The sequence below is a fragment of the Trichomonas vaginalis genome, chromosome IV, assembly GCF_026262505.1.
Source record: "Trichomonas vaginalis G3 chromosome IV, whole genome shotgun sequence".
NCBI classification, from domain to species: Eukaryota; Parabasalia; order Trichomonadida; family Trichomonadidae; genus Trichomonas; species Trichomonas vaginalis.
In genome coordinates, this window is record NC_067206.1 from 2,522,652 (window position 1) to 2,536,740 (window position 14,089).

At 37.4% G+C, this 14,089-nt stretch overlaps 7 protein-coding genes and 4 pseudogenes across 11 annotated transcripts, besides 1 other annotated feature; 4 read left to right on the forward strand and 7 right to left on the reverse strand.

Annotated features, from left to right (window-relative positions):
• Positions 1–14,089: part of a mobile genetic element that runs on past both edges of the window.
• On the reverse strand, positions 796–1,116 carry TVAGG3_0015310 (organellar and viral DNA polymerase type B; the record flags this gene model as incomplete). Its single annotated transcript, XM_051220006.1, has 1 exon — positions 796–1,116. The coding sequence occupies one exon, from the start codon at positions 1,114–1,116 to the stop codon at positions 796–798; it is 321 nt and encodes a 106-aa protein (XP_051104992.1).
• On the reverse strand, positions 2,747–3,313 carry TVAGG3_0015320 (uncharacterized protein; the record flags this gene model as incomplete). Its single annotated transcript, XM_051220007.1, has 1 exon — positions 2,747–3,313. One exon carries the CDS (start codon positions 3,311–3,313, stop codon positions 2,747–2,749), a length of 567 nt encoding a protein of 188 aa, XP_051104993.1.
• TVAGG3_0015330 lies at positions 3,643–3,998 on the forward strand (annotated as a pseudogene). Its single transcript has one exon. A coding segment is annotated over exon 1 (356 nt).
• TVAGG3_0015340 lies at positions 4,045–4,254 on the forward strand (annotated as a pseudogene). Its single transcript has one exon. A coding segment is annotated over exon 1 (210 nt).
• TVAGG3_0015350 (MazG nucleotide pyrophosphohydrolase domain-containing protein) lies at positions 4,656–5,354 on the forward strand (the record flags this gene model as incomplete). The annotated part of the gene is made up of 1 exon (XM_051220008.1): positions 4,656–5,354. One exon carries the CDS (start codon positions 4,656–4,658, stop codon positions 5,352–5,354), a length of 699 nt encoding a protein of 232 aa, XP_051104994.1.
• Positions 5,404–5,667, reverse strand: TVAGG3_0015360 (uncharacterized protein; the record flags this gene model as incomplete). Its single annotated transcript, XM_051220009.1, has 1 exon — positions 5,404–5,667. One exon carries the CDS (start codon positions 5,665–5,667, stop codon positions 5,404–5,406), a length of 264 nt encoding a protein of 87 aa, XP_051104995.1.
• Positions 5,698–5,943, forward strand: TVAGG3_0015370 (uncharacterized protein; the record flags this gene model as incomplete). Its single annotated transcript, XM_051220010.1, has 1 exon — positions 5,698–5,943. The coding sequence occupies one exon, from the start codon at positions 5,698–5,700 to the stop codon at positions 5,941–5,943; it is 246 nt and encodes an 81-aa protein (XP_051104996.1).
• Positions 5,966–6,133, reverse strand: TVAGG3_0015380 (DNA/RNA polymerases family; the record flags this gene model as incomplete). The annotated part of the gene is made up of 1 exon (XM_051220011.1): positions 5,966–6,133. The coding sequence occupies one exon, from the start codon at positions 6,131–6,133 to the stop codon at positions 5,966–5,968; it is 168 nt and encodes a 55-aa protein (XP_051104997.1).
• TVAGG3_0015390 lies at positions 7,127–8,106 on the reverse strand (annotated as a pseudogene). The gene has a single exon. A coding segment is annotated over exon 1 (980 nt).
• Positions 10,289–11,187, reverse strand: TVAGG3_0015400 (annotated as a pseudogene). The gene has a single exon. A coding segment is annotated over exon 1 (899 nt).
• TVAGG3_0015410 (uncharacterized protein) lies at positions 12,825–13,187 on the reverse strand (the record flags this gene model as incomplete). Its single annotated transcript, XM_051220012.1, has 1 exon — positions 12,825–13,187. The coding sequence occupies one exon, from the start codon at positions 13,185–13,187 to the stop codon at positions 12,825–12,827; it is 363 nt and encodes a 120-aa protein (XP_051104998.1).

Sequence of the window (14,089 nt, forward strand, 5' to 3'; positions counted from 1 at the left end):
AGAATATTAGAGAAGAAACACTTCAGAAACAAACAGAAAGAGATAGAATACATTTCGAAGAAATTGCAATCTTACGATTGGAAGACATACCCTCATAGATGTCTTCTTATTTTAGATGACTTTGCTTCTCATCCTTTGTTAAAGAACAGAGAACAAGACATGTGTCGAATTCTTAAGAAGCTCAGACACTTTAACATTTCAGTTGTCATTTGTGTACAGACAGCCAAGAGTTTAAGTAAGGATGTAAAGAGAATACTTACTGATATTATACTTTTCCCCGGATTGTCCGAAGACGATTTCATGGAACTTATGAAAGAGTCCATGGCAGGTAAGTTTGACAGACATGAACTATGGGAGAAGTACAAAGTCATACAAGACCCTCATACTTCTTTCAGAATTCATATCTACGCAAACAAAGTTCAAATTGTAAAAAGTCAAGCGTAAAAATGTAAGTGTTTGAGTCTTAGTCTGCTTGTTTGAAGTTGTCAAAATACTCTGTTATTTTTCACGATTTTCGTACGGAATCTCTACCCCTGTAAAAAGTCGGGGTAGCAAACATATGAGGAAATTCATGAAATTTGGTCATTTTTTTCAGCAAAAATATATTTTAGGGTAGAAGGTTAGATCTAACCTGTTTTCTAACCTCATTTCTACCCCATATGTCCTTACTGAAAAAAGTATGTGTTCCATATGTCATTTTACTCAGAATTTTGTTGCTGAATTCAATAAAAATATATTTTAGGGTAGAAGGTTAGATCTAACCTGTTTTCTAACCTCATTTCTACCCCAGTTATTTTATAAGCGTTTTACATGGTAAACATTGTGAATTCGTGAAATTCTAAACAATTTCGTAGCTTCTATTTCTTCTGTCAGTACATCGAATGTTTTAACAATGCCGAAGGTTTCTTTATATTTCTTCTTGACATCTGAAAGAAGGAAATCGTCAGCTGTTGGATAGTTTTTGTTTAGAAATGTCAACATGTCCATTTTATCTTCTGCTGGTTTCTCTGCCTCCCTCTTTAAGTCAGCATAGTCGTTTCGCATACGTTCTATCTCTTTGACGGAGTAGTTATATTTCCTCATTGCTGCTTTACATTTAGAACATTGTGGGTTCATTTTTGCGTTATATTCTGAAACCTTACCTGCTAGTATGACTAAGGCGTCAATTGCTCTCTTTAACTCAAAAGTTGCGGGTTTATCTGTTCATTCCATATCTTACCTCTTCTATCTTTATCTCTTATCTGCCATACACATTCAGCAACTAACGAAACAAAGTTGTCGTAGGTCTTAAACTCCCCAGATTTGTATATGTCAGAGATGTTCTTATATACCATATCGCAATCTTTGTCCATGACTTTGTGGTTGCAATGAAATCCAAGAAACTCATAATTTACCTTACGTATGAACTTCTTTATTTCTACTGAGTCAGTTGCTTTGACTTCTATTTCGTCGAATTCAGGAATAGTGAGTTTTTGTTGTTGGATTTCAGGCAATTTGGGTAAATGGTCAATAATGTCCTGCATTTCATAAAGATACTGTTCATTTGTTTCATCTTTCGCACTACAGTCTAAAGTACTTGTTAAAAGTTCTTGCTTTATCTTCTGGATTTCTGTTTCGAAAGTATATGAAGAAGGAATGAAGCTTTTCATCTCTACTAACATTGAAGTTGGGTTCATGACTAACGAGTTTGGTGCTGTTGTTGCTAACATGTTCTTACAATAAAATAAAAAAATATTTTTTTAAAAAAAACTAACTTTATTTTTTTATTTCGGGAAAACTCATGAAAATTCAAGAGGTAGAAAACAGGTTAGAAAACAGGTTAGATCTAACCTTCTACCCTAAATTATATTTTTGCTGAATTCATGAGTTTTGGTTGAAAGAATACGGTGGAGCCAAAAGTGGCTCGACCTCAAAACAAGCATTTTTCTGTATAAAATTCATGAAAATTCAAGAGGTAGAAAAGAGGTTAGAAAAGAGGTTAGATCTAACCTTCTACCTAAATTATATTTTTGCTGAATTCAGCAACAAAATTCAAATTGTAAAAGTCAACCTTGAAAAATGTAAAGTGTTTAGTCTTAGTAAGATGGTAGCTTCTTAAAGCAAATACCATTGCTGAGTTTTATGTACGTGAAGAGAAGTACAATGAATTCAATTACGAGTACAATTGCAATGACAACTAAGGCAACTATTTTTGTCTTTTGCCAGCAAGGGTACTTCTTCTCTTCCAATGGTTCGGCAACTATACTCACTCATGAGAAATGCCAAAACGGTTTAATAGAAAAAGTGTCATTTTTTCATGTCCGAAGACTCGAAGGTGCAACACTTCCAAAATACCGACGAACTCAGAAGAGCAGCATGGCAGTATCTTCTTGACAACTTTTTGAGTTCTCCAGGTACACGTTGGAAAATGCTGAAGAACTCCGACACAGAGAATTTGGAGAAATTGCACTCCAATACTACCTTGACAAACAAAGGGTAAAATTAAGACTAAAACTTAACGTTTAAAAAGTGACATTTTTATGAGCTCCGAGTCACCGAGAAAACTTGGTCAGATGTTAGCAGCTTACTTCCCTGAGGAGGATGGAAGCGTTACATACGTAAGGTTCAAAACAACGAACCTGGAATTGCGTACAAAATTCGCAATTACATGACCATGGAAGAGTACGAAAGGTTCCTACAAGAGAAACCAGCTCTAAACAACTCAGAAAAGAAAGAAAAAAGTTTAACTCGTAATTGTTTATTTTTTTTACTTGTATGGGCAAGCTGCAAGAATGAAGTCGACTATCTCAGTCTTTGTCTTGACGAGCTGGACGGCTCTTGCGAGTACGTCTGTTTTGCGGTCTCCAGCTGGTGTCTGACCTTCGTAATTGCGCATGTTCTTGAGAGCTCCAACTGTAAATGGTTGTAGGATGAAGAGTCTCTCAGACTGCTTGAGGTAGTCTTCACGGTCACGAACCGAATCTGTGGTACGAGTCGAATCGGTCGATTTGAGGGAAGAGACTGAAAGCCTGTCGTCTTCCATAGGGGCTGTGGCATAATCTTTGCGTAAGCGGTTCAGACCTTCTTCGAACTCTTGGTCTCTCTTCGATTTGGATTGAGATTGGAATTGCTGGGGTGGAGCTTGCTGGAACATCCAAGGGTTGGGAAGTAAGGCATAGGCTGAGGAGGGTAGTTCGGGAAGCCTTGTGGGGTAGTAACCTTGAGGTGGAAATTGGTAGTAAATCGGAGGTACTTGCTGGAACTGAGGTGCAGGGGCTGGTGCTTTAGGTTCCTCTGGTTTGGGAATGGACTCGGTTGGTGGGACGTCGGACATTCGTTTTGTGTCCTGTGGGATGGAAAATATTTTTCTGTCGGAAGAAAAAACTTTTTCTGTCGGAAGGAAAAAACTTTTTCTGTCGGAAGAAAAAAACTTTTTCTGTCGGAAGAAAAACTTTTTCTGTCGAAGAAAAAACTTTTTCTGTCGGAAGGAAAAACTTTTTCTGAAGTTCGACCAAAAAGTTCTCAATTTTCGAAAATTTGAATGGTTTACGGACGGACAACTGGAAGAGTTCTTCCTGTCGTCGGGAAAATTTTTTCCCTTTGTCCGGAAAATTTTTTCAAGTTGTCGGGAAAATATTTTCCTGTCGGATGGAAGGACTCGGAATGCCAGAAGGATTTGACGAGGCAATTTACCTTATAGAGATAAATGAAGTTGTTAAGCAGTACTTGCGCAGGGTAATGAAGCCCAAGGTCAAGTTCACCGCTATTTCTGGAAGGGCTGCCTTGAATCTCGAGACTTCGACTGGAATTCCAATTCAAATACCAGAAAAAACTCCTTTCGACGACATAAAGGACGCCAAAAGAGAAACTCTTGTTAAGTTCCTAAACAAACGTCCTTGGATAAAAATACCAAACAAGGAGAACCCCCTACCCCATATGAAATTGGCAATTCAGTCTCTCCTTCACTTCTCGGGTCAGCCGTTCTACATAACCTGTGAAGGCGACATCCAACCAGTTCAGTCAACCTTAACGTTTTGAGTAAAAACATTTTTTTTCATTTTTTGAATGAAGCAAGTTAAATTCGTCCCACACCAATCTCAATGGACCGATGAAGAGTTTCAAGCCATGGTTGAAGGCGTTGAGAACGACATAGACGGCGAACTTGAAGGAGCTCAAACCACAATTGCAACCAAAATTGCACAAGTCAAGGAACAGATAGCTCCACTTAAAGCTACCAAAGCTACTCTTGACCTCATGGATAGTTACCGTTTAGATGTCAAGAGTGGAATAAGACAATTAAAATTAAAACTTCTAAACTACGAAGCTATACTCCAAAAGTTAGCAGAGATGAGAAGACTTTACCAGAGCTACTTACATGTAAGGGACTTACCTTCAAGCAGTCCGACCAAAGATGAATTTTCTGACACTGTCCCAATTTTGTCCGAAAGTCAGCTCAGATGTTTGAACTGCTCCCAACATATCCAGAATATGAACGTTTGCCTGAACTCTTCCGCAATCTCAAAAAACGTTTTTTGGTTCTCATGTTCCAAACTTTTATCGGAAGAGACAACAAACGTTCAGAAGAAGAACAAGATATTATTTTAAACTTGTTGTATGACATAACGTCATAACAAGCTTTTTGAAGTAAAACCATTCTCAAACCACTTCATTTTTCGATGTCCGAACAAGCACCGAAGCCGAACACAATAGCAGATGTCCTTTCAAGGTTGCCAGACAAGCGCCCAGTTCAAATTCAAATTGCCCAATTGAAAGTTCATCTGACAAACACCATTAAGACTCTCCAAAGTAGTCTTATGACAGAGATGACCAATCTCAAAGCCGAAGTCCTCATGAACCAAGCTTCCAATGAGAAACGCCTGAACGATTTCACGGAAACCTTGCGCATTTACGCGAGAGAGAACCGAGACCTTGCCAGACTCATCTACCGTTTCTTCGAAGAGATAGACGCCATCTGGAAGGTACTCGGAAAGGACAGAACATGCAACACCGTACTTCGTGAACACAAATTGAAGAAGGAATTGTCGAGGAAGAAGAGGAAGAAGAGGAAGAAGAGGAAGAAGAGAAACACGAAGAAGTTCCTGAAGCCGCTACATGGGCAACCCTTGTTGCCGATGACGGTTACGAAATTTCCCAACCCTACCCATACCAAATCCGCAACAGGAGACGGCAAGGTTCTTACCCCAGTCCTCAACAACTTGGGACACTTGAACCTTAACCTTCGGAATCGCGGTTCAATCTCCATGGGCAAGCTTGTCGCAATTCAATGGGTTCCAAATCCAGGCAAGAAGACGAAGGTCAGACACATTGACGGTGACAAGCTCAACAACCGTAAGGAGAACCTCGAGTGGTTCTAAGAGTAAAAAAATTTTATTTTAGGGGGAAACCCCAAGTAAATTTAGGTGTTTATTTGGATAAGTATGTTAAATTAAGGGTAATTTGCAAAATTAGTTCCCTACCTTTGAATTGGGCTCTTTCGTTATCCCAGTTGCGTAGGAGGTCGTCCCAGAGGAGTTGGTAGAATTGCCAATCCAAGGACGATTTGTCCTCCCAGGCATTGAGGATGTACTGCTCGTAGAGTTTCATGACCTCTGCCTTGCACCAGACACCCTCTCCCTTGGAACGTAAGGCTTCTTCGAAGTGCTCGAATGCGATTGGCTGCGTGACCATCCGAAATGACACTTTTTGTCCGTTTGGTCAATGTTTGTGTCTCGTGCCATAGTCGATGAAAATACAGACAAACAGGTTATATATGAGTTTGAGACCAAGAATGGTGTAACTCGACCTGTCCGATTCAAAGACTCCGAGGGCGACCATGAAATTAAACGGAAATTAGCTAGGAAGGAATATAAAATGGACTGGTTGCCACCACCTCCACCTCCACCACCTTTACCTGTTCCTCAAGTAAATAAGCCTTTCCCGTTCCCAAGAATTCCCACATTTTAATTCAAATTCGAATAAAAATTTTTTATTTCATGCAATGTTTTATTTCTGTGCCGTCTTCAAGTATGCCCCAGTACTTACGCTTGGAGAGGACATGAACTTCGGTGAAAATTTTGTCCAATTTGAATTGACCCATCTTTTCACCGACCATGCCCATTTCAATGAGTTTGTTGTACCCTTCTTCGTTCGTCATGAGTGCGTCAATGTTCTCATAGTAAACCTTCACTTTGGATTTGACTTCGGAGAAGAATTTGTTGTAGTTGTCAAGGACTGCCTTTGCGAACTGAGGGTAAGACCAATGTTCGACAATAGGTTTTAATGTGGTTACTAAGCCACTTTGACCTTGAGTGAATTCGTACTTCAAAACAAAAGGAGAAAACCTTTCAACAAAGTTGTCGACCTTCTCATAATGTTTACTCTTCATCTCTTGAGGTTTCTTAATGGAATATCCCCATGTCGAATTCATAAGCAATTTGAGTGTCATTGCAAGTTTGGGGTTTGAAGCTTTCCTAATATCATACAGTTGTTGTATGACTTTTCCAACTGTATAGTTCCTTCCCGAAACTCACCATCTTCGTTTGGAATTCCAGTCGGAATATATTGGACAAACCTCATGTATGCAGCGTTAAGGTCGACATAGTATAATCTTTTCATCTGAGTCGAACTTGTCGCAACCAATCGGACCAGTTCGTGGAAATTCAAGTGAGTCTCTTATCTTCTGAGAAACTTCTCCTGTTATCTCATAGACATCGTCAAAGCAACCTGTTTCATATAAAACCTTCTGACCTAACTCAGATGCTCTCCAATACAATTTGACGTCAATCGGATGTCTCAATGGAAGTTTGTTTATAGCATCTTGAAGTTCTTGCAAACCTCATTGGAAGTTCTTCTGGTTCAGGTTGGTATCCGAACAAATCCAACTCCTTGTGGAATTGTGTACTTTCTTTGACTAGAACTTTGTCTGGAAAAACTTTTGGTCTTGCTAACAGTGAAAAGTTTGTTTCGTCTTTTGGTACAATAAGTTTCTGTCAGCTTGTCATCTGGAATTGGTTCAACAAACCTTTCTCGAAAAGAATGTTTACAGCTCTGACAATGTTGCACTTGCCTTTTCCGAACAATGGGTTTGTAAGACTTTCGTTCAACATGAAGTGGTTGTGACCAATTGCAATCTTCAACCATGGTAAATTGAACTCAACAACATAGTCGTCATGTGAAGAACCTTTAGCTGTAGGTATGTTGACTCGGATATTGACATTTGCCAACGGTGCAATTTTTGCCAATTGACCTCTGAGAATGTACCTTGTCTTCACACATGACTCAAGATACTTCATCTTCTCATCTGTAACAAGACCAGAGTTCCTGAGACATGTAAGAATACAAGGTTCATTGACAATTGTTTCAATTGAATTGTAAATTCCATACCTTGTCAAGTCAATGTCAGACTTATTTATGAACGGGAAGTATCCAGCATGTTGTCTGACTGCTTGAGGGTTAGGTGGTACCATTCGAACTTGACACTTGCAATTCCTTCAATTGCATTCAAAATGTCTGAGTCGGAGTCAAAACATTTGTTCTCTCTTTGTAGTCTTGAAAGCGTCAAGAAGTTTTGCAGCTGTTTGTTCATTGCCATTTGCATAGTAAATGTGACCATCCAAATCTGTTATGGTCAATCTGAGATTGTATCCTTTCTTATTTCCGTCTTGTATGGCAGCAAGTACACCCATGAAGCCTTCTTTGTTCTTTCCTTCGTCAAAGTTTACTGTAAAGGTTCGACCAGATGTAATTTGACTTCTAACTTCACGATACTTTTCATATGCATATCTTGTTCTTTCCATGGGAGCATGTGCGTCTTCACCTTTTCCTTTTTTCCTTCTCAAGGATGCAATTTGTTGTCATGTTTCCAGTAGAATCTGGCAAAGCCGTCGTGTCCTTCAACTTGAGGTTCACTAACATCGAAAGGCATGTCCATAAGACGTTCTTCTTCTAACCTCTCTAGTCTGTTTGGATAATTTGCACGTGCTGTTTCCAAATCCATTTTCGTAGGTCAGACCAGCCAGTTTGTCATAGACTTTTATGGGTCTTCCCTTCCTATATTTAAAATTCTTCGAAACTCTCCAACCATATCTTTGCAACTCTGCTTTTATTCTAGGCAGACTTTCTATCCATTCTATATGGGGCATTTTTATAAAAAAAAAAAATGTTTTTTTCTTTACTTAACAATAACCGCCTGCTGCCATAATCTTTGACGCCAACCCATACAGCTAATGAAGGTTGACTTGGTTTAGTTTGGAACTAAACTTTGGTTTTGGTTTATCTTCCGTTTTTGTTTCTCTTCTTCTATCGGTTTTTCGTCACTTTTCGGTTCCTCTGACTTTACTTCACTTGCAGGAACAGTTTGTTGTCAACATCTTCTAAATATCATATGCCATTTGTTTTTGTTTTCCTTTCAACTTTTTTGTGTTTGTTGTAAAGTTTAGAATATTTCGACTCTAAGTCAATGAGATGTTCTATAATGAACTGTTGGTCAGTGAAGTAAACTTTTCCATCTGTTGTCTCGAAAGCTCCTTCAGACTTCAATATTTTATTTGTGAGAGTCTGTTTCTTTTTTGAGATACTAGCCGTTCCATTTCTATGAAAAGTGACTTTATAGTTAGGGTTTGTATTTCCAGACCTGGCACTTTCTATTATTGAATTTTTCTCTTCATCTGTAAGTTCTTTGACAGGTTTTGACAATGGTTCTGAACTTTTTGTTTGTGGTCAAATCTACCGTTTCAACTTCTTCGGTCATTTCATCTCAGTAAAAAATTTTAGTTTGGTTTGTTTTCAACTGTTGTTGTTGTTTTTTAAGTCGGTCTAAAACTTCCTGAGGTATAGGAAGAACTTGACAAACACGTTGTGTAACTGCTGGAAGCCGACAAATCCATCTTGAACCCATTTGTCTCAATGCTGTATTGTTCATTTCATCTCAGTAAAAAACTTTACATTCCCCACGTTTGAGGCGGTTGAGGTTGTTATTGTTTACCCATTGTTGTGCATGGTTATATCCTCTGTTAAAGAATCTTTCACCTTGGTCCATATAGTGTCCTGCTTGGTTATAGTAGTCATTTGCTTTGTTATAATAGTTTCCTGCTTGTCTTCCTACATTGTCCATCCATCCTTGAACTTTTCCTCTTGTTTCAGGATTTGGAATAAGATTTGCTGCATCTCGTGCTACATCCAACCTTTCTGTACAGTTTGTATAATAGGTTGTGCTTTCTCTTTAAGTATACCTAATGTACTCAAAATCTTCCTTCCAACTCCAATACACCTCTGGCTATTGTTCCCACTGCGGGCAAAAATCTGGATGCAACTCCTGCTAATGCGCCAAATAAACCCATTTCTATGGGTTAAAAAATGACGAATCCGAACAAGGACCCTATGTTTCTAAGGCAACAAAGAAAGCACTCATGATAAAAATCTTTAGTTCAACACCAAATGCTTGGTTTATGGATATCTTGGAAAACATTCCGAGGTATAGAGAAGATGGACCTCCATACTGGCTAATATTTGTCGGTCAAAACACAAGATACTGTGAAGCCATACCATTACAGTCCAAAAATATTTTAGATATCTTAGCAGCTTTGACAATATTCGTTGACAAATACCATCCAACAAAACTGACATCTGACTGTGAAAGTTCTTTCAAATCAGATGATGTAAAAAACTATCTGCGTTCAAAAAATGTAAACCAATATTTCATTGTCGACCAAAACCATTCTGCTCTTGGTGTCATTGACGGTTGATAAAAATGTTAAGAGACTTAAACCAACCACAAGGTGGTGAAAGCAAATGAAATGTCATATGACGACAAATATAGACACTTCTCCATGGCAAAGATGAGACAAGTTTTAAATATTTACAATACCGTAAACAAAAAGGTTTGGGAAACCACTCCCCTGAAGAAATGAAAAACAACCCTGACTTAGAGAAAGACTATATATTTAATAATTTAGTCAAAAGAGACAAACAAGAAAGAATGCCGGCTTCAAACTTAAGAAAGGTGACAAAGTAAAAATAGAAATACCTAAACGCGACCCATATGAAAATACTATTGACTATGACAACAATGGGAACCCGACAGGTACTCACATTCGTGTTCGTAAAAATAGAAGAAAGTATACAAGAGAATATTATGAAGTTTTAGGCAAACATGGCAAAATGTACACACTGCAAGCAGAAGATAAAACTACTATTGTCAGACCTCGTTTCAAACACTTGTCAAAGTTCAAGGTGGTATACTTTCAAAGACAGTTCCTAACAAATATAAGACAACTCCTGACGAATATGCTAAAGAAGTTGAAAATGACGACTAAGCATTTCTATACATGCGTAAACTGTCATGTAAGGTGGCATGTATTCTTTACTTTGTCCCGTTGTTTGCGTATATCCTGAAACGCGATGTGTATGGTTTCCTCCTCCCTCAGTGTTACTCCAGAAACAATCTATAGCAAACTTAACGTTGTCTTTAACATCATATCCTTTACCTTTTGTCATTGCTGACCAATCCCAATATCTATGCTTATGCCAACCTGCTTGAGATGTGCTTAAATCTATGTAGTGACTGTGCGCAGGTAAATTTTCACCTGAAATCGTTTTACTTCCACCTGTTTCCTTTGAAGAGTTTGCACAATACAAAAACCTGTCGACTATTTGAGTCCAAGTTCCAAAACCAAGTACTACTTCTGGTCTGGTAGAGTTCATTGACGTATAAATAGAGCCTATAGGATATAATGTTTGAAGCATTTCTGTCTTTAATGTTTGAAGCTCTGTTTTGTCTGCTTTCTTGTCATATAAATCTTGAGCAGTGAATTTAGTATTATATTCATCCTTCATGACATAAACATCTTTACATCTAATGTTTCTCATCGTCGTTATGTCGTCATCCGATGTTAAACCGTGTGGAAAGTTAGGAGGTTTACAATATAATACATCCCCACCAGTTTCTTCAACCGTTCCTTCAATACTTTCTATAGCAACAGTTGTAAAACTTGTATGTGTATGGTTCTTGTCTGCTTTCTTCTCTAACTCATCGTTAACATAAGTTTTATCTGCTTTAAGGTCTAAACATCCTGAAACCCATCCTGTATCGGCTTTAACTTTAAAAGTCTTCGATGTCCATTCATGGTACCAGTCAACCCTTTCTATAATTTCTTTATCTTTTTCGTTAACATATTCCTTATCTGCTTTCTTCTCTAACGCACTAGCCATAAGTCCCTTATCTACCTTATTTTCAAGGCTAACGTTTAAGTCTGTTATTTCAGATATAGAATGTGTATGAGTCTTTTTAGAATATTCGTTTTCAGCTCTTGTCACTTCACTTGACATTTTATTGTCAACATATGTTTTGTCTGCTAGTTCAGGATGAGTATGTTCTTTTGTTGCATAAGCATTGTTAGCTCTTTCTTCTTCTTTTGCTATTGCATCGTCTACATATTCTTTGTCAGCTTTGTTGTCAACATCTGCTTTCAAAAGAAGTTCATTTATAGGTTTCTCGTTTAAAGTTCCTTTTGTTGGATTTATACAGACAGTATGGTTCTTATTGTCTTGAAATAGAAACTCATCTGTCATTGGGTTTAATGTCAGTTTTAAGTTTCCTTCTTTCAATGACTCAGATATCTTAGAATAGTTTGAAAAGTTTGTTGTGTTCTTATTTAGAGCTTGCATAATGAGTTGTCGGTTGTGTTGTATTTCTCTCATGGAAGCAATATCTTTCGACATTTTTATTCTAGATAAAATATGCTTCCAATAGAAAAAGAAAATTCAAGAGTTGCTACAACTAAACCATTAGATGAACTTTTTACTAATGTCGGTCAAAAGTTTGAGACAGAGACCGTAAAGCATGAAGGCTATCGTTTTGACTACCCATTAAGATGGCTAAGAGACCCATCTGTCACAAAAGCTATTGGCTTTCGTAGAATGAAGTTTGTGTCTGTAGAAGATAAAAGTTTTCCATTTATTGTAAGGTTTCATATAGATTATATATCTGAAGGGAAACGAAAAATGTGGGAAGAAATTGAGCTAATACAAGTTGACCTTTCATCTTCTCTACAGACTGCGTTAAAAAGTATAGAAGATAAAATAAATTCATGTTATGCAAAATATGCTGATGAATATGCAAATACCGAGAGCACACTTTATGTGAGAATTGTATATGACAAACAAAATTCACAAGTGTCATTTCAAATCTACGAAGACAATCCAAAGAAAGACGAAAAATATATACAGAATTCACTGCAATGTCATGGTATTATTTGCAAAGAATGTTAAATCAGAAAGTCGAACTTCCTTTAGCAAATATTTACAGTCGATATGCAAGAGATGAACCATATTTATTTAAAGATGTTTCGACCCAGCTGCTATTATTGTTCATGCTTCATTTTCTGGCGCCCAAAACTCTTCTTATGCTTGGCAAATGACTTTTACGAAAAACCTACAAAGTTATACGAACCACCAATGGAAGTATTTCAGACTTTCAAGTATGGTTTACTACAGATGGAAGAAAAAAAAATAATTCCATTATACCATGCGTTTTACTTAGAACTTAGTTTCATATACAACTACTATCGAACGGTAAAAATATAATTTTTTAATACGGTTGAGGTGTTGGATTGGTTGCCAACTAGACTGTGGTGCAGGTTCAGGCTGTTGTATAACAGGAGCTTGCTCTTCTGGTTCAGGGTCTTTAGGTATAATACCAACAAACTGACCTACCCTTTTACCAATATTTTTGACACCGTTCCAAATTCCTCTTCCTACGGTTTTTATTCCATTCCATATACCTCTTCCAACATTTCGAAAGAAGTTTCCTATCTTACTGAAGAAACCCATTTACTATATGTAAAAATCTAATGTCCGCCTAGTCTCTTACGTTTCCTGTTGAGTTCCATAGCATTCTTTAACTGGAGCTCATACATTCTGTTTCTCCTCTGGTAGAAAACATATTCTGGGTCAACTCCTGTGTTCGCGTCATCTGCATAAAGTTGTTTATATCCCACTTCAGGGTTTGTATAAAACTCTTTCCATCTCATATTTGCATACCATGGTGGCAAACCTAACGCAGCGTCATTTGACATGGCAGTTTGCATTTGTACATCTGTTGGCACTTGACCATAGTTTGCCATTGCAGTTTGTATTCTAACTTCATTTGGAATATTCTCTGGGTTTGGTTGTCCAGGTTGCTGTGCATTCGCTAAGTTCTGTGCGTCCATTTAATATTAGATAAAAAATATCTCTTACGAGTACATATACTGAACATTTGCAGGCATTGGTTCATCTTCATATTCTCTGTACTTTTCTGCCACGTCAAATAAATAAATGACACAATGGAAAAAACCTAAAACAAGTAGTCCGATTTCAACCACATTTACTTACTAGTAAAATTTCTTTGTTATGACACTTTCTCCAGTTTTATAGGACCTCTCTCATATTCTATCTTGTCATATCTAAACTCATAGTCATGTATGTCCTCTAACCATCTCATAACGGTTTCCAAACCACTTTTATCGGATGTAAAGTAAAAGCATGGATGGTTATGTATAACGTCTAAAGTTTCTAAAGAGTCTCTCAAAGTCCAGTCTACTTGGTATTGAAAATCCCATGTGTTATAGAACGGTGGGTCCACTATAAAGAAAACATTTTCCTTGTCTTTATATTTTTCATACAACTCTGTCCAATGACATCTCACAAACTCTATACCCTCAATATATTTATCTATGTCCTCTTTGAAAACATTTGTATAGTTAAGATATAAAACTTTTGACATAAGTGTTTCAATGTCATGAACTCTTATAGCACCACTATATAATAGTCTAGCAGATATACTATTCCAGTCTATATATTCTGCTTTTTTCAAAACCTCTCTCACAATATTTTTGTTATCTAATGGTATACGTTCCATCTTACCTATAGGTATCTTTTCTTTTAACTCTTTCAATATATTGTTTGTGTCTGGTATATGTTTGAGACGGTCCATATAGTTGTCGAAGTCATTGCATATAATCTTTGAGTCTGGGAATATTGTATGGCACAAATGGGATATATAGAAACTTCCACCGAACAAATCTACAAATGTTAGACCATTCGGTAGTTTCTTAAGTTCTCTCAATATAAT